Source organism: Lucilia cuprina, chromosome 4 (genome assembly GCF_022045245.1).
Source record: "Lucilia cuprina isolate Lc7/37 chromosome 4, ASM2204524v1, whole genome shotgun sequence".
NCBI lineage: Eukaryota > Metazoa > Arthropoda > Insecta > Diptera > Calliphoridae > Lucilia > Lucilia cuprina.
Genome location: NC_060952.1, coordinates 14769750 through 14790867, shown reverse-complemented (window position 1 = coordinate 14790867; position 21118 = coordinate 14769750). Strand labels below are relative to the sequence as shown.

The following is a 21118-nucleotide window of genomic DNA, read 5'->3' as shown; positions in this document are numbered from 1 at the left end:
TTTTATTAAAACTTATTGCCAATAATTGTTGATTATTGGTTATTTATAATATAAAGAATGAACAAAAATGAGTTGAATTTATTTTTAGACTGTTGTTTTCTTTCATTTATCAATTACAACTCAGCTTTATGCTAGAATTTTATTTCAATAAATGTTTAGGAGGACAGATAAGTCTAAAATTCTGGACTATACTTTGTTTCAAGTAAATTCCAATTGTCAAACTTCTATTCATTATGTTTTTAATTCATAATTAAATTCGAAATTCTTATTTCTAATTTCAGCTAAAAATACGTATTTAGTTTCTCTTACATCACTTATCACATCATCACACTTTGACCCATAGTCCGACTATCCGAAATTTCCGATGGGGTCGCAGGTCATAATTATGAATATAATTAGAAAAAATTTGTGGACGTAATCTACAAAGTCAGTTAAATATTTCCACTAAATTTTATTGAAATGATAATACGACTTCAACTAGCTCTAATATTGTCAACCGACTTTAATTTGTTTCCAATATTTTTACTCAATTGAAAATTAAAAGTGTAACAAAATATGTCTGATTTAAGTAAAATTTTTTGAGAATATTACTCCAAATGTGTAGATTGTCATCATAAATGACCTATGATACTAGGTCATTTTAAGATGAAGCGTATAACAGTGCATATAATAACTTTTTATGAATAATGTAAAAATTATGACTAATTTGTTATTGGTGTATATTAGGTGTTGCAGTGTATATTAGGGGGTTATTTTGTAAAACCCTTCACCTCACTTCATTATACCCTACACCACTGTAGTGGACAGGGTATTATGCGTTTGTAGTGATGTTTGTAACATCCAAAAATATTGGTCTTAGACCCACCTTAAAATATAGCAATCGGCTCAGAATAACTTTCTGAGTCTATTCAGCTATGTCCGTCTGTATTTAGTTCATCCCTCTGTCTGTGTGCCCATGTAAACCTTGTGCGAACGCTACAGTTCGCAATGTTCAAGATAATTTAATGAAATTTGGCACATACTATTCTCTTGGTTTTACAAACGTTACTAAAAATATTTGAAATCGGTCCATTTATTCGCCTAGCACCATATAACCGTACCCCCGAATCGGGCCTTTAGGCCCATAATTACGTTAAATGTTCTATTATGTCAACAAAACAACTACAAAAAATAGTTTTAGAGAACGATAAATGACACTAATGATTTTTGTAGTTATCGGGACTCATATAGCCCTAGCCCCCATACAAATTCTTTTTTTTTTTTGTCAATAATAGTAAAAAATATTCAACAATACGGTTAAAAAATAAAACAACCGCTTTATTTTTTAATTATACACTTTTTTAACATATTGACTGATGTAGGGTAGCATATAGTCGGCTATGTCCGACTAATTGTTTTTGTATTTTCAAATATTTTTACGAAAATATTTTCAACGCAATGTGAAGTGTTTTACAAATTAAGGGAGTAAGATTTGAAATTATTAGTCGAGTCCTTAGCTCGAAAAAAACTAATGATACGAAAAAAAATATTCAGCCAAAATGTAGGAAATTCAATTTTCTATATAAATGACAATTGCATTAAATTCGTGTGATACATATTAAACGAGATATTTACAGAAAATCGATTTTTAGAACCTCTGACCTTCAATATCTCACTAGGCGCACCTTATATTCGAAAACATAAATTTCCTTACTAAAATTGCCCATATTGCTCAATTTTACCTGTGATAATGTGACACTTTCAACTCTAAACAAAATAATGTAGATTTTATTTTAATTAATATAAGTACATTTATGTGTATAAACAAATTTTCATATTATTTTATTTAATTACAGAAAAACGTCCATTAAAGTCAATGTTGGCTTCACCAATATTCCGTAGTCCATCAGCGCGTCTACTGCAACGTGACTATTGCACAACGGATGCTGTTACAGACGGTAACGTAACAATGGGCAGTGGGAGTGTTATTGGCATAACAAATGGTTCAGCTTTAAGTTGTACGGATGGTGTATCTAGTTTGGGTTCATTAAAAAGTAATAATGGTAGCCTTGGTGTTGGCAATGAGGTGCTGCATTACACATTTAGGCCAAGTAAACAAATTGTAAGTAAATAACAATAATAAAATTTTAACACAAAAACTTGCAAATAAATTGTATATACATATATCTGCTACTTATATACATACATAGGTATTTGGTATATAGAGCTGCTGAATTAAAAAAAAAACAAAGACAAACACATACACAAATAGTATAAACTAAATATTTGGATATTTGAGAAATTTAAACTTACTTTCCATTTTCAGGCAAATTATTTACAATGGCTTAAATTTGATTTTGATTTGATTTGATTTGACTTTAAACTAGAGATAATTAAAAACGATTTTACAAAAATTTTTCAAGCATAATTAAAACAATTTTTATTCCTACGAAATATATAGAACATGATTCGTTGAAATCTATAAAATCCAAAAATTGTGTACTGTTATAAGCTATTGATCTATAGTTTAATAAAATAATAGGTTTTATTTAAATCACGTTAGTTTACTTATTATTAAGTTTTGTAGGTTCAAAAACAAATGCTACAATTCTAAAGGCCGTGATACACGTTTGCCAGATCTTATAACGTTGTCAGTAAAATGTTCAGAAAATGTCTAACAATCATCTGAACTTACAATTTTTCTTTTGTCTTCCAACAGCATTACTGACAATATTGGAAGACAAAATATGTAAGTTTACACTGTTATTAGACAATTTCTGCACATTTTACTACCAACGTTGTAAGATCTAACAACCGTGTTTACATACCATAAGAAATAAATTTTAAATTCCAAATTTTTTCAGAATTAAGTTTAAACACAATAGATGTTACACAAAATTGTTAGCATAATTTAATGTATTACAATAATAATACATGGAATTTTCATGGAAAGTTTGTGTTAATTGAAATAAAAATTGGTTATAATATACCTATTACACAATAAAAATCCTGGATATGCATTTTAAAAAATTTTCAACTGTTATTTATTATTACATTCAGTAATAGAAGCATAAAGCCAAATAATTTTAAATAACCATTAAATTTTACCTTTTCAAAAATATACTTTCTAATATCCTTGTATAATTCATAGCAGTATAAAATTCAGATCACAACTTTCCAAAATCAAACTTAAAATTTTGCTAAAATGGAATATATCCATATAAAAACATATGGATATATTCCATTTTAATGTTTATTATGTTCAGAAATAAATTAATGTTTTATGTACTTACATAAGATTTGGATAGAATTTCGATAACTTGAGCACAATAGACTTTTAGCATAGTTTACATCTACTCAAAAAAGTAAATAATAGTTTTGATTTTTAGTTTTTTAATAATTCGAAAGAATAATTCTTTATGTCCTTGAAAGGCTTTAATTAATAAAAATCATTAATTGAATTTATAAAACGTATTTGTCTCGGTTTTTATTTTAAATAAATATACAAACACTTATTAAAACAAGACTAACATATAAAGCAAACCATATATATATTTATATTTGCATAAAAAACGCATGGTCATATTAAGTTTGCCATATAATAGCTGCAGGGAATTAAAAACCAAACAAAAACATTGCACAATAGTATAAAGTTTTTGTTACTAAACTGCCTGTTTTGTTTAGCTCTCTTTCTCCTTTGTAATTGCTTTGTTTTATAAAAATAAACAAATCAACAAGAAATATTTAGAAAAGAACTAAATACAAAAACATAAAAAAACCTATGAACAATAGAATAAAAACACAGGACCTTGTTTTATGTAGAAAATCATACTACAACATAAACAGTATTGATTAAAATAGCCTTAATACAAACACATAAATACAAACAACATTTAAGTAGTAAATAATAAAAACTTAACAGTAACAAAAGTTTGCCGACAGTTCTATGTATTGTAATATTGTATATACAAATGCAGTTTTTTTCCTCATATTAATCATGTTGGTCAATGTCATTATAAACTATAAAATTTTTCATCACATAATGCTTTTTTCTCTTTTTCTTTTACCACTTTATATATCTCTTGTTGCTTACACTTCAGAGTTATGCCACATTAAATAAAAAAGGCATTACTACATGTAGTCCACCCTTAGGTGTGGGTTTACCATATAGTAGTACGCCTACTACATCTTCGTCATTATCATCATATCATCCCACCACACAACCCATGGAAGTCAGTCTACTAAGTCCTAATAATCCATCTGTAACATCATCAATAAGCGAGTACAGATTTCGACCGGAAGTGGTGACAACATCGAATCGCATACAGGAAAGTTGTATATAAAATTAATTGTTGTTTATAATGTTTGTTGTTGTCATTTAACAAATATAATAATAAAAACAAACAATTTAATTGTATGTATTATGTAAATTTTTGATTTTGTAAATTATTTGTATAATATTGAATGAATTTGTATAGTAATATTAATAATTAGATTAATTAAAACAAAATAAACAAATATTGTTGTATTTGTGGTATACTACTACTTAAAAATACTACTACGACTGTTAAAAATAATATTTGAAAAATATATGTATATCTTGTACTTTCTTTCTTTAAAATGGTCTAAAATTATTTAATGTTAAGAAATATAATAGATTTTTAAAGACACATCAATTTGTAATAGTGTTTGTTTTTTGTTAAATTGTGGTATATTTTTAGGCTTATATTTAAATATGTTATAAATTCCATCAGATATGGAACATTTTATTTAAAAGGAGTATAAAAATACCCAAAAGAACTATAGGAACATAACATTTGAACTTAAGTAATAAAATAATCTCATTTTAAACATACTCATTATGGTCGTCAATGCCTTTATTTAATGTTTTTCAACTGAGTTATTGGTTGTTTATCATAACCAGGAATGGAAAATATGATTTTCTTGTAATGTCTTCAACTATCCAGATGGTACTTAAATGATCGTTATAGCACTATTTTTTTCATAAGAAAAGTAGGAGTGTTAAATTCGGCTATACGGAATCTTATATACCTACCATCAAATCATGTGCCATATGTACACATATTTAAAATTAATTTCGGAAAGTGGTCCTATACTATATAACATTTTAGTATCGTAATTAAATAGTTTTAGGTAAATTTAATTTTTAAAAAAGAACTTGTTTTGTTGTATTGCGTTTCTATCCACATTTTAGTGGGGAGGAACTATAAGTATATAAACCTTGTATTAGTGAATTTCAAAGATACACATGAATTTTAAGCCAGTTTTTTGGGTTTTAAATTATTTTCTGCAAGAAACCTCATATAAAAGGTAGGGTCAATTATATTGGGCCATCCTCATAAAAGTTTACAAAAAGAATTTATTTTATTTAACATGTATGTCGAATGTCTTTGCTTTACTGGAATTTTGTACTAAGTCATAATCATTAAAGTCATTTTTTGAGCGTGTCGAGTTATGGAGGTTTAAACCGTTAATGTTAACATTTACGTATTTTATTCAATTTGTGCTGCTATTCGAATTTGGAAATGTTGAGTTATAGAGGGTTAAAACATTTTTTATGAAAATAAATATTAATTTGTTATTAGTAAATAAACATTTGTCAAAGGTTTATTGAACAAACTATGTATGAAAATTTGATTTATAAACCTTTGATAAAATATAAATCTAAAATGTTTTGCTTTTAATTAAACTTTAAAACTTTCATATTACAGTTGTCTTTTTCTACTCCTAATAACACTGACAAGCAAAGGAACTCGGCTATTATATTATTATATTTTAATTATAATATCAAAAAAGTTTCTACTTAAATTAAGCAAAAAAATTAAAATTTTAGTTTCTTGAATACAGTCAAACCCGTTTATTACGTACTCCTGGATACCAGTCAAATTGGTTCCTTATAAGCAAAGTTTGTAGAAAGACTAGTGAAAAATTTGTTTGTTCCAAGAATAAAGTGAATAATTCATTACAAAAACAAATATTGATATTTTTGTCTAAGAAAGCTAAATACTTTCTTACGATTTAAATACATAATTTTGAAATTCCTTTTATGCAAGAATTTGTAATAGCCGAGTTCATAATAAGAGTTGTTTTTCAATAAAAAATAGCTAAAAGAAAATTCATTATAACCTAGTTTGTTATAAGCGAGTTTGACTGTAAATCTTTTATTTGTTATCATAAAAAATATATTTCATTATTTTTATCATGCAATTTTTGCTTTATTTATATCAATATTAACTACTGAAATTTTTAATAAATTTATTTTTTGATCTGACATTTATATTGATTTCTTATTAACAGCTTTTCAATTTCATAATTATTATTATTTATATACATACATATATAGGGTCTTGTTCATAATCATTTATCATAGGTTTATAACAGATATTTTGTTAAATATTTGTTTTATAAACTTACAAGAATATGAATGTGACCCGTATTATTTTACCAGCTTGTTTAATTTATTTATATTCAATAACACTTTCAATCCATTTACCAGATTTATTTAAATATTTGCATGGCTTTTATTATAAATAATAAAATTATTAAAAATTGTTATGTTTATTTAAGTTGTTTATCTATTTTTATTTCATTTTAAAAATATTAATTTTTATGATATTATTTTATTTTTAAACAGGAACCTTATTATCATACACCTAGAAAAATGTTACAGGAATCACATTTATAATTAGTTTGCTTTTTTAAATAAACTTATCAAAACATATCTTATTTTTTTAATATGGATAGATGACACGAAGAAGTTTGTTAACTTTTAATACAAATTTAGCAATGATTTTAACTAAAAAGTTTAAATATTTAATCAATTATATGTAGGTTTAATAAATCAATAATATAAAAAGTTCATATGATTTCTAAGGTATTATATATTTTTTAGCACATTTTATTATAATTACCTTAAATTGTTTGACTACATTAATACTTACCACCGTCCAACAAAACGATATATATATAAAAATTTAATAATTATTAAAAAATCGGTTTAAATATCCCAACTTGAAAAAAAGGGTGTTTCAATATTTATTTTTTACTTTACTGAAGAAAATTTAGTATTCCATTATACAACATATGTTTCATTCAAAAAAAAAATAGGTTTTCTTAATCCTCACATATGGGTGACCAACGAAATGAATGTGTCATTTACGATAAAACTTTCAATGGACTCTATAAGGTTTAAAAATGAATAGCAAATCTAAAATTGTCTCTACAGTTTAAAACAAATTTTAGTATTTTTTATATACTACTGATTTAAATTGGAAAATTAATAAAAAATTTTCATACTTAATTTAGATTTTTAAATAATTTTAAATTTAATTTTTAATATAAATTTTAATTTACATAATATTCACTACAAACAAAGATTTTTTAGTACTAAATTTAATTTAATTTTAAATGCATATTACAAGTTTAATACCTTTTTTTATATGACAAATTAGTTTTTGCCTCAAATATGTTATAAAAATTATATATCAGAAATTAAAAAAATACAGTATTATTTATACTTCTATATTATTAAAAAAATAAATTTCTATAAGCCTTTTTACATAGAAAAATATTTTACATTATTTAATTTATTTAACTTTAACATTAATAAACTTTTCGGAATAGTTTTTGTATATTCTCTTTGTAAATAAAATATATAATAATATGTATAATACTAATAAAAAAAAGATTTTTTATACATTAAAAATAAATATATAATTAATGTATAAGTAGAGTTAGACGAATAAATTAATTAAAAATTAATAAATTAAAATTTAAAATAATTCAAACTGTGAGCAACAATAGAGTATTTATCAGCTACAAATAGCTAAAAAATAATAATTAGTTAATAATACAAATTTATGTTAAAAAATGATTAACTAAATAAAGTATCAGAAAAAAAAACTTTGTAAATGTTTGTAGATAAAGTAATATAAAGGTATACACTATAGAATAATAAAAAACTGGTGTTTGTATATGAAAAAATACATATATTTAACTATAATGAATTTTATGTATATTTAATCGTTAAGTTTGTAATGAATATTATTAACAAATAAAAATTATTAATAAATAAAAATAAAAAAACTAAAAGAACAACAGCCACTAAAGAATTTTATACAATAACTAAAATTTAAACAAATAAAAAACATACAAAACAGTTGTAATATTAAAAACTTACACAAAACAATAAAAACGATGGCATTGAAACGAATCTTTTTGAAAAATCTATAATATATAATTAAAACATGTAAAATCTATAAGTTTTTAACTAATGTTGCCATCAGTTATTTCCATATTTACATTTTGCATCTATACATAGACATATTTGTTACTTTTTTACGAAAAATTTTATTTCAAAATTTGTTTGATTTTTTGGCCTAAATTTTTTTAATAAAAAGAAAATGTTTAGTGAAATTAATTGTAAGCAAATTATATATAAATATACATACAATTAAGGAAGTTGTTTTTAAGTTAGCTTAATTCTGAAAAAATATATATTAAGTAAATAAAGAAAAAAATAAATTATTTAAAGTGAAAGAAATGAAAATAAAAAACATAGTGTTTTCTTTTAATGATATAAGCAAATACATTTTCAGTATATCTAAATTGTTTCCTGAGAAACAGGGAAAACATGGAGTAGTTAGTGTTTAGCATTTTTAGCACTCTGATTCCGCAAAGAATTGTTCAATAAATCCAGCTGAAGTAAGTATAAGTTATCAGATGTATTTTAATAAACCTAATTATTTTTTTAACTAGACACGATTACCTTTAAAAGTATGTATATATATTTATTTATAGACCAATTCAATTTGGTAAAGAGATTTTAATTCCTATAAAAAAACTCGCTTTTGTCGAATTAGATCGATATAAACAGTCATATTCAGATCGTCTGAAAATCTATACAGAAGCCAAAATGTAACTACTTTTGCAAAAGTTAGTTAGTTAGTTTGAAAGAAGGATGTACATATATACATCAAATCCGAAGAAATACACCTAGGCCTCTATAGGGCCTGTTGTGCGCTCCTTAACTAATGTCTCAGGTGGGAATCACTCCCACGACCTACCTACCGGAGGCCACACACAAGAATGTATACTTAATTTTTATTGTTTTTTAACAAAAATCATATGTTTATAACCAAACTTTATGGTTACAGATTTGCTTAAAACGGTCACTAAATTCAGGTTAATTTCTTGAACGATATTTTAAAAACGAAACTCCTACAAAATCATCAATCACTTTCTGAGTCTATTTAACAATGCCCGGTCACATTCAGATCGTCTGAAAATCTATACAGAAGCCAAGATGTAACTACTTTTGCAAAAGTTAGTTAGTTTGAAAGGAGGATGTACATATATACATCAAATCCGAAAAAATACACCTAGTCCTCTATAGGTCAGAATTTCCAAAATAATTGGACTAAATTTTGTAGTAATTTTTGTTTAAGGACTAAAATTTTATTTTTTTAAATCGATTGAAATTTAGAAAAAAAAAATTGACACTTAATCTTTATTATTAACCTTTGACCTCCAATATCTCGCTTTGCCAATATGAGATTAATTTTAGTCTAAAAGACTATTATAAATACATATTCCATTGCTTTATGATAACAGATTTACTTAAAACAGTGATTACATTTAGGTCAACAGTGACTAAATTCAGATTAATTTCTTCAATGATATTTTAAAAACGAAACTCCTACAAAGCACTTCCTTAGTCTCTTTAACTATGCCCGCCCAACGTAAAGGTCACAATTAAAGAGTAAATTTGGTCTAAGGAGTAAAATTATTTATTTTTTTATCGATCGATATTTGGAAAACGCATTCCCTTTTTAAACAAATTTTAACTAAGGATTAATTTTGAATACCACTTAAAAAATATATAGTTCAAATCATCAATACGAATATTTATTATAAATATTTATTTAGTTTAACTTTTTTAATTTTAAGTAAAAGGATTTAATTATATAAAATATATATTTTATTTGTTTTTCATATTTTTGCCTATTGCTGCAGTTAAATATTTTGTGTCGATTGGTGTGGCAAGTTGTCCATGTGCATATATTCACAAGAAAAAACATGACATGCTTGTATGCATAACCCAGCAGTTAAAAAAGTAACAAGGTACACAATACCTTTTCCATATGTTTTAACGAAATGGATAACTTTATACTTACATACATATCCTTGAAAATGTAGATTAAAATAACAGAAATATTACTTACCAAACGTAATATATAGCAAAGTCAAATGTCCATTAGTAATCGTGTTAAGTATACTTTATTTTATAATAAAATGAATAGTATATTTAATATACTGCGACCAGTGACTGCCGGTATATTAAATATATGTATATCCACAATATGTGTATACCCAGCAAAAAGTTACGTGACAATGATGTTGTTTAATCAGAGGTGCAAGTGATGACGAAGTGATTCGATTTAGATGAATTTAGCATTAGATATATATACATTTATGTGAGAATTCATAACAATAGAACTAATGCAAATTCGGTGATTCGATATTTCAGTTTTTCAAGCTATTTGTTTTGTATGTATTTTTGGAAAATATATTTATACATTGTAATAAATAAGGAAAGTTATTAAACTAATACATATTAATAATCAAAATTATTTTTAATAACACATAAATATTATTTACTTAAATAAAAAATCTGAACGAATTTTTAACGATATTTATGGACTGCAGAATAGCTTGAGTTTGGGAAATCATTGTATTAGCACTTTTTGCAAAAAAGTCAGGAAAATTACATTCAGTTTACACACTGGTAATTTTTTTTGTTGGGTATTTGTAAATATTTACATACATGCATGTATGTAACTACATCTGTATATATATAGAAATAAATAGTCATACATAGTATGTATACTGCAATGTAAATAAAACAATGAATAAATTGAAATATCAACAATTTATTAAAATGCTATAAACTGTTATCAGAACAATTTAATTATAGTGATCACAGAAAACTGTCAGCAAAATATGCAGTAATTACTAATATACACCGACATTGTTTTCAAGTTGATAGTTAAAAAAAAACAAGTAAACATTTATCGTCAGGCATGTCCAGTCATAGAATGCCTTACATCCAATGTCATCTTTTTAATTATTACATTTTAATATTTTAATAGTTTGTTCACAAAATACGAGATCTGTTGAAAGGAAAGCCATATATCAAGTTTTAATGTGGGGCTGTAAATTTTCCAAAAAGAAGCTTGGTATGGGAGCTTAGGCCCGATCTTTAAATAAATAGGTTGTGTTATTTAGACTAGTATAAATCTAAGGCTCGACGGTTTTTGTATATAATTATGAGCTCAATTTGGAGCCTGTATGCTCCAAATATACAGTTGTGAGTCGAACTTGAATCAAAAACAGAGTCTGTACCAAATTTCTTCAAATTATCTTGAAAATTTGATTGTTGCAAACATCATAAATACGTATAATATCCACACAACTACAATGATGTAGGGTATAAAAAGAAAATAATTATGTATGTAAATAAATCAAATGCGATTTAACTCTAGTAAATGACAGTCCTAATGAAAAAGCATAATAAAAAAACAACATTGTCAAATTTAAGCAATCAAATATGAAATTAGTTTCAGTTTACTTACTAGAAATTTAAATTATATAGTTTAATGAAAACATTATGATTTATTTTAAATGAATACTCGGTTATTATGTCCTGTATTTGCATAAATAAATGATTTATGTTTAAGTTTTTGGAGGGACCTTAATAAACTAAAAATAACCGAATTAAATAAAGATTTGAATTTTTTAGAAATAACTTTGAGTACAAAACTTTATGTCCATACCCATATACCTCTCAACCGATCAGTATTAATGTACTAAAAACGTATTAATATACCACAGATTCAAAATCTAGATCCCTGTACAAAAAAAAATTTTTCATAAAATTTTGCTTGCAATCTTTTCGAAATGGGTCTCAAAATTCCATAATTTTGAGCTATCGCAAGAAAAATTATAAAAAATATATTATAAATAGCATATAACCTCCAAAATAATTTAAAAAATTTAAAATGTATCAAACCAATTGCCAAACATTTTGTTTTTAAATATTTCTGTGTAAGAAAAAAATTACTATTTCTTTAAAACCCGCTTAAAATCATTTTAAAATCATTTTAAAATCATTTAAATTATAAAAATTAATTAATTTTAATACTACTTTTTAAGGTCATTGAATATTATATTTACGAATGATAATATCATATTTTTATTTTTTTTTTTAATCCGTATTTTGGCTGCAGATATGCAGATGAAGGAGTGGAAATTTTAACAAAATAATTACGCCAATATTATTGCTGATCTAAAAATTTTCATAAAAGCCTAATATGTATGTATATACACGTAGCTTTTTCCTAGAACCAATTAAATGTGCAGAACTTTACTGTGTCATAATGTCCACGGACGTTATGATACATTTCGACTATTTCAAAAGTGTCACATATCATAAATTTAAAAGAGTACATTAGTCAAACATAGACTTATTAGCGGTATTCAAAATACTCCTGAATTTAAAATCCATGCGCCCCGTAACTTTTTTAAAGGAATCCAAAGTGCAACATACACCAGATTTTTAAGCAATTTTTGGGATAAGAGTTCCTCTTTCCTAAAGTCTAAACAAATTTACAAATCATAACAGCTAAATAACATCTAGTTTTTTTACAAATTGGATAATTTTTAGCAACATGATCTCTTGGTAGGTTTTCACATTTCATGTTAAGTATACTTTGAAATTAAAAAAGGTCCATTTGTAGTTGATGACGAGAATGAATACATGAGAGATTTAGGATTATTTTGGAAATGTGTTTCAAAACTACTATTGAACTTAAAAAAACAAGTTAATAATCATAAAAATTAAACAAATACTGAACTAATACATAATAAAACATTTTTCAGTTTTTTAATTAAGAATTAGTTTCGCAATAATGTTTCTGTAGACAACAGAAGCAATATATTCGCCATATATATATATAAGCCATTAAAAAAGGAGACTCACTAATAAATCAAATTTTCTCTTTAAAAAGCAAATGAAAGATTAAAATAAACTTTACCAAATATTTAGTTTAAAAATTAAAAAATATTTATTAACTATTTATATCAAAAATACTGCATCTAATTAAAAATAATTTTTGGTATCTATAAATACATTAAATTTAAATAAATATCCTAATTATACATTTCAGCAATAAGAAAAAAATTATTATAATTACATTCATTTTATAAATTTTAATTAATTAAATTACGTGCTAAAAAGAACTTCATATATTTTCATATTTTCCTTCTAATTCAAGTACATATAATAATTACACAGGCAAACAAAATGGAGGTTTGTAACAACTATAAAAGGCAATCTAACTCGATTTGATGTAATTCAAGGTACGGAAACCTGACATGGGTTTTTTATCTGACATCGGTTTTTAATTATTACCCACAACTTTACTGACAATTAATACATTAAATTGGTTTCAAGTTGTTGAATATATATTCCATTTATTTGCTATTAAAATCCAATTATACACATTTTGCGAAATTCATTTTCTAAAAATTTTCCAATAATACATTATTAAAACTATAAGTTTAAGTGAAGATACTTCTGTAAAATTAATGAATTGAATGTTTTAGACACAAGTATACAATCAATGGGAATATCACAAAAACTGGTAGGTGACACTACTTGTTTATTGTCATTTTAGAGCCCATCACACTAACTAATAATTTAATTAATAAAACGTATTTAAAAATTGTTTTCATCGTTAGTGTGTGTTGTTAGAAATTAAATATTTGAAACATAATGTTATTAAACATATTTTGGTATTTAGTTTTTTCAAGACAAAATTGATATTAAACGAAAAAAGTGAAAAGGGAACATATTTCACGTGAAATGATGACTGGCGATAGGGGGAATAATTTAATATTTAAAAAAAAAGTTTTTATGCTTTCAAGAGTCATATTTGAATATTTGTTAAAACTCAAACGAATTTAAAGTTACCCAGCAAAAACTTGCATTACTCGGTAAGAGTTAAAATGCCGAAATTTTCTTACAAAATAGCATTTTAAGTCATTAAGTCATTGCTAATGTCATTGAAGACATGTACAATCGCTTACAAGTTATAAAAAATCAGTCAATGTAAATCTTATGAAAGAACGTATACACACGCAGAGAAAAAACATAGTTTGTCATTGTTACTAACACTAAACAATATTCACTGTAACAATATGTTGTTATAAAAAACTTATAATTGTTATTTTAATTCAATTTAAACAATATTGTTGTTACTGTAATCATTTTCATGTTTAAGGCAATTATAAATTGGAGTATGATTCACTGAAAAATAATTAATTTTTCAATAACTATGTAATAGTAACGTTTAAAACATATTATGTTACTTAAAAATATTTAAACTTACAAATAACCAATGTAATGTCGCCTTAACTTAACCTTTGTATGTTATGTTGTAATAAATAACCATTATATGTTATGTTGTTCTATGTCTGTTGTTACAACAACAAAACAACTTTAGCCACACACCTCACTTATACAATTTTTGTGTGCTGTTTTACGCGACAATAAAATGGTTGAAATAAATCTAATTCGGTTTAAACATTATATTTATAAGTATTTCACTTTGTATAATGTAGTTGAATTTTTGTAAAACAAATTGAAATTTGTAAGTCGTGTCATGTATTGCAGTCTTCTACTTTTTACTTTTTTAGAAACTGTAATTTTACTGATTCAGTAATCAAAATAAATTTGATTTCTATACATATTCTTTAACGAGATTTTGATCATTTTGGATCATAATATAGTATAACAATCGAAAACAAACAATATTATGGTAAATAAAAAATATTCTGAAAAATATTTCAACTGTTTTTAATCATTATATGATATTTTGAAATTTTTACAATAACAATAATATATTTAGACTACAATCATAATTTTAGCCATAATATGTTGCTCTTAGAACATGGTTACCACAACCATATTTTTTCTTTGCGTGCAGCTTCTATATCTTTGCGCAGAAGTCTTTTAAACATTAAATTTTAAGTTAATTATTTACTTTACAACCACTTTTTTATTTTAAACGAAATAATTGATTTCATGTATACTGAGTAAGTTCAATTCAAACAAACTCATTTCTTTTCAAACGGCCTACGAATTTACTCCCATGGAATAATGAAATAATTAAAATTTATAAATTTAAGTAGTATTGTTATTTCTGTTTTTAGGAGTAATTTCATGGATATTTAAATGATTAAATATAATGTTTTTATGGTTAAAGAACTTAATCCATTTTGTGTTGGTGGTCGATAAGCTGCAATTTGGTTTGCCTACACAGAGAAAACAGATTCGTTGTGATAACCGATTTTGTTTCCAATCGAATTCAGTCGGTTCTCACAACTATACCTTTATTCGATTGTAATTATTGTAAAATTCGGTTACTCTTATTGAATGTATGGAGTACACAACTATTTTTGATTATTATTCGGTAATCAGGATTGAAATTATTGGTATTTACAACTGAAATTATTATTTATTAAAACCCAATTTGTGGATTATGTGTATTTTTAAAATATATTTCATTTTATTTAAAATATTTACAATAAAATATGAATCTGTATAAACTTACAAAACGTATATATATTATTGGATGACAGATGAAAATTTGATGTTTATGTGGGGCGATTTTTTTCTTCATCCTAACATGTCTAACATGCCCAAAGGAGTACTATCTTTCCGCATCTGTAAAATTAAGAAAACTAATAGAAAATAACACAAAAAAGATTAGGAGATATAAAAGAAATTTAACATTACCTTTATCTTTCCGTATTTATTTATCCTCAAATGTAATTTGTCTTTTCATTAAATATAAATTTATTTTATTTTATTTATTTTTATGTACGTCATCTAAAATTACCAACTTATTGGTTGTGAACATCGAAATTTGTTCCTTTAATCATCATTTAATTTTAAATAATTGTTTCCATTAATAATTGGTTGCAGTGCCCAATATTTTTTACTCTCTACTATTTTTCAGTTGCAACGACTAATATTTGATGTTCTGACGTTTCAATTCTAAATAAAAATCGGCTTCTTTTACTGAATTCACAAAAATAATTAATAACCGATACAATTTAGTTCAAATTACTGATATGGAAATTGTTAACACCACAATTCGTTTATAATTATGGTTTTTTAGTACTGAATATAGAAAATTAGTTAATTTTACAGATTTTTAATAACAGCGATAGAATTTTAATTAATTTAACTAAATATTTATTATGCTAACCGATTTCCAATCGATCTTTTTTCTGTGTGTATGTATTTAAAATAAGTTTTATTTCGCTTTATTTTGTAAAATATTTAAATTAAAGAAAATAAACATTTATTTAATATTAATTTTTATATATTAACCTAATTTGTTGCAATCATATAGGATCATGAAATAATACGCATAATATTACTTTATGACCCCATTCATACCAGTATTTATTAAACCTAATTTAGTACATTATATTTTATTTAATCTGAGAATAACAAATAGTCATATAAAATTCAATAAAATAATTAAAAAAGAAAAAATGCACATAGTATTGTATAAATTAAACATGAATTTAATTGTGCATTTGGCAAAAAATGTTTGTTTTCTTTAGTACATTGCTTTAACATAGATTAAATACACAGTTTCTTTTTCAGCAAAATAATTTTCTCTTAACATGCTGGCAATTTTAGTTTTTTGGTTACAGAAGAATGCTGATTTTCATCACTAGTTTGAATACGTTTCTAACAAATGCAGTTTTTAATTTAATTGGAATTCTACTGTTATATTTTAGTTAAATATGCATGTGTATTTTAGATATTAGGGTTGTCATTCGAATAAAAATTATTCGATTAATAGAGGATTTTTTTTTTGTTTTTCTTCGAATAATATATTTCTAATTTAGAATAAAGAATAAATTGAACAATTTTGTCGAATAATCGAATATTCGAATAATATTTTAATGTTACTTTTTATCTATAATTATTATGATATTGTACAAAGATATACACAAATACTAAATCAAAAGATCTGTTATTATTGAAACATATCTTTCACTACTTTTTGAAAGATTTGTCTTCCTGTATAGAAGTGATTCTATATATTTTTTGAATGCAAGACAACTGTTTATGTAGAATTTAGTACTGGTATTTTTAAGTGAATAAAAATAATTTTCCGATGAGATCTTTATATGGGAGGCAGGATCGTTTATCGACCGATCCTCAGAAATTTCTACATTTTGAATTCCATTGCCATCCGCGCTTTTATAAGCCAGTTATCTGCGTTATAGTAATTTTCTGAAGGGATCCTTATATGGGTGCTAGGATAAATCGTAAACAGATATTGCCCATTTTAAAAACAAAACAAAAAAATATTTGTTCAAAATTTCAACTTTCTAACTCGTATTATAGAGATTTCTATAGACAGGTATCGTTTTAGAATCTAATAAGGACCCAATATTTCGATGTGTTATAAACGGAATGAAAAATACAATTGATCCCCTATACCCATCTGATGAAATGTACACATATTTCTCTACTTAAGTTAAACATCGTATACATATATCATTATAAAAGCCTCAGCTTCCGTTTTGAAATCGACTGAGAAATTGAAAATAGGCTGAGATTGAACTACGTTACTGACGTAAAAGTTCATTAATGTACGCAAACCCTTTTTTACCGGTATCTTAAGATTTTGGAGGCATTTGGCAAGTTTTATTTATATTTTATTAAATTATTTTATTTGAAATTTAGTCGACTACTCGAATAAAAAAATATATAAGTTTTTATTTGAATAATTTTAAACGAATAATAGACAACCCTAGTAGATATGCAATTGCTTTTTATTGCAGAAGAAGAAATAAAAAAATATTCTGTTAATTTAATTAAAGGACATGTTTTTTATGAATTTAATTCCACAAGGATTTCATTAACAATTCTGTTAGGATAAATAAGAAACCATTTGAAATTTTATTAAACATATTTTTAATAACTTACATATTTTCAATATGAAGTGACTAAAATTTGAAAGGTCGTTATCATGACTTGAATTTTATAAATAGCTTAGAACTTTGTTATGATATGTACTTACACAAGGGCTTTCTTTTCAATTATTACAAAATTACTTTTAAGTATTCAAATATTGGCTTACTTATAATCACATAGATATAATTGTAATTACTGTATAAAAATTATATTTTTATTATTTTTCAAACTTAGTTTTTTCTGTGAAAACAGTGGTGCTATATCTTGTCATATTTGTTATGACTTATTTAAGTACTTATTTATAAGCGAACCTGGTAAGCAGTTACCTCTTCAGATAAAAAGTGATTTTAATTAATTATGTAATAATACAAGTTTTTAAAAAATTAGAGTTTACAGATTTAATAACATTTGTGTATTAGAATGTATATGTATATGCTGTGGTGTTTTTAAATATTGTGAAAATAATTTTTAATGCTCATAATATATTCTTTCTACCGATGTGGCAAAATTTATCAAACATTATTCTTGTAATCTACTTTTTGCTATAACTCATAATTATGCAATATTAATATATATTTGCCATTTTTAACTAGTTTTGTGCACATTCATATACATATATATACCTGTTTATTTGTTTGCCTATTTATTTATGTGCATACGCATTGTCAACGGATTACAGGCCAACTTGAGCTGTAAAATAAAATTTATGTTTACAAAACAAATAACACTAATCCGTCAACAGCAACATAAGCCCATCCAGCTATACACACGTTCACATCCATGAATTTGTAGTCGTTGCGTTATTATTATTTTATTTAACTTTTTTAGGTTCTTTTTGGTTTGTTTGTTTTGTTAGTAACATATACAATATAGCAACAATAATAACAACAAGTACATGAATAAAGTGTCATATTTGTATAAGTTATAACCGCATGATAGAAATATAAACATACTCACATCTAAACGCCCATCAGTATACATATAAATTTTTACCGACAATAAATACATACATTCAGGCTTAATATTCAGGTAAACCATAGAGACAAATATTCAAATACGCAGAAATATTCAGACAATAAATGCTGAATAACATTTGAATAGGTACGATATTATCAAAATATAAGGAAAATATTATATTTTATTTCACATAAGATAATTTTTAGTATCTAATATATTAATTTAAAACGTTTTTACATAATTTAAGGGATGATAATGTTGCTTCTATTTGCCAAAATCAATACAATATTTTATATAATGTTAATTTAAGGAATGTTTATCTACTTAATTGAATGAAGTGTAGAAAGAGTACTCCCGTACTCATTAAGTATAAATTCATTATCAGACACCTCAATAATATAATAATAACAACAACTAAAGCCATATGTTATACATATGTATATATAAACACACATACATACATAAAAAATCATGTTTGTTGGAAAATATAATGAAATTGTCATAAATACAATTTGCCACAAAACGTATGTAGATAAAACTACACCATTTTATTCAAAATTGGAATATGAAATTTATATTTTTATATTAGTGAAATTTTAATTTCATTTGAACTTTTAGTCAAATTGAACTATAAACTTAATTAGAATTTTAAATTTCAAATTAACATTTAGAAAACGGTAAAATTAATTTAGGTTTTATATTTTATATTAAGATAAAATCAATTGAAAAATTAATTCTCTAACAAATCCTTTAGATATTTGGTAAATTCAGCAACAAATATGAAATAACTAAAAAATTATAAAAACATTTTTTAATAGAATATTTTTTACAAGAAATTGTAGCACTGTAATATTTTCCATTAAACAAAATACCGTAGCTAGAATTTTCTATAAAATGTAATGTTTTTCATAAATCAAAATATCGTACCCTGAATTTTCTATGAAATCTGAATTCATGGAAATAAAAATTTCCGTAATAGAAAATCATAAGAACTAAAAAAATTCGTGAGAAACACTCCTTTGGAAATATAATTATGAATATACATATTTTTAAACAAACATATGTATCTACCGTCATTTTAATATCCTCATTTGCATATTAACACGTGCTTTATTTTCTATATATATTTGTGCGTTTTCTGTTGTTCTATCCCATTTCTTTTTATAAAAAAAATAAAATAAACGACAACAGCATTTGGTTACTGTGGATTGCGTTAGTAAGTATTAACAACAATTTTATTTATATACAATATAAATGTGGCGGTTAAAATAAATGTATGTATATAAATACTATAAATTGGTATAGAAGTAATGGTAACAGTTTGGTTTCAAGTTTACACTTATGTATGTATATGTGTAGGTGCATACATAAGTTAACCCTATCTCATATTTAAACAATGTTTTTCATTTTACAAAATCAGAAAAATAACAAAAAATATAGAATATAAACAATACTTGTTTATGTGGGAAGTTGATGTTTATGTACATATGTATATAGATGTTACATAAGCTACTAAGGCTGAATTATCTATAAACCACTTTGGTGTTTATAGTAGCGTAAAAAGCTAAAAACAAGTATATAATTACAGCAAAACAAGACCAACCAACGACAGCAACAAATACTAAGTACAACACACTATCTACATGATCACACAAAAGTACCAGTAACATCTGCACATAACATTGGTATTACATAAATTTTTATAAATATATTTACCACTCGTACCCTCGCTGATCCACACTTTTCCTATCTTTCACGCTGTCTTTATGACTGTATGACCACAATGCAAAAAATTAAAACGAAATGAATTTTACTAATTAGCATGAAACATATGTTTCATAAAATGTTAGTACTTACTTATATACATATGTATATGTTTTTTGTTTACATAAGAGTGACCATAGGAACAGTTTTTTTAAAATTTCACTTATAAATAAATTTCAAAAAAGAACATAAAAATTACTTCTTTAGAAAAGGGTCTTACCTTACATTCTTTCACAGTTTTTATTACGATTTAAAGTTGAATTATACATTAATTTAAAAAAATATAAATATTTTTGTTAATTTTTTAAACCGTGAGCGTATGAGCAATAC

General features: G+C 24.6%; 1 protein-coding gene across 2 annotated transcripts in view; it reads left to right on the top strand.

The window, feature by feature from the left end:
- LOC111681584 overlaps positions 1-7547 on the top strand; it is a 111621-nt gene extending 104074 nt beyond the window's left edge. The window contains exons 16-18 of one of the 2 annotated variants that reach the window (XM_046949916.1): positions 1836-2101; positions 4080-4307; positions 6635-7547. In XM_046949916.1, coding sequence (XP_046805872.1) covers positions 1836-2101; positions 4080-4307; positions 6635-6685 — 545 coding nt within the window. In that variant the 3' untranslated portion in view covers positions 6686-7547. Of the gene's footprint in view, positions 1-1835; positions 2102-4079; positions 4323-6634 lie in introns of those variants that run through there. The other variant, XM_023443429.2, reaches the window with a different exon arrangement.
- The last annotated feature ends 13571 nt before the right edge of the window (positions 7548-21118 follow it).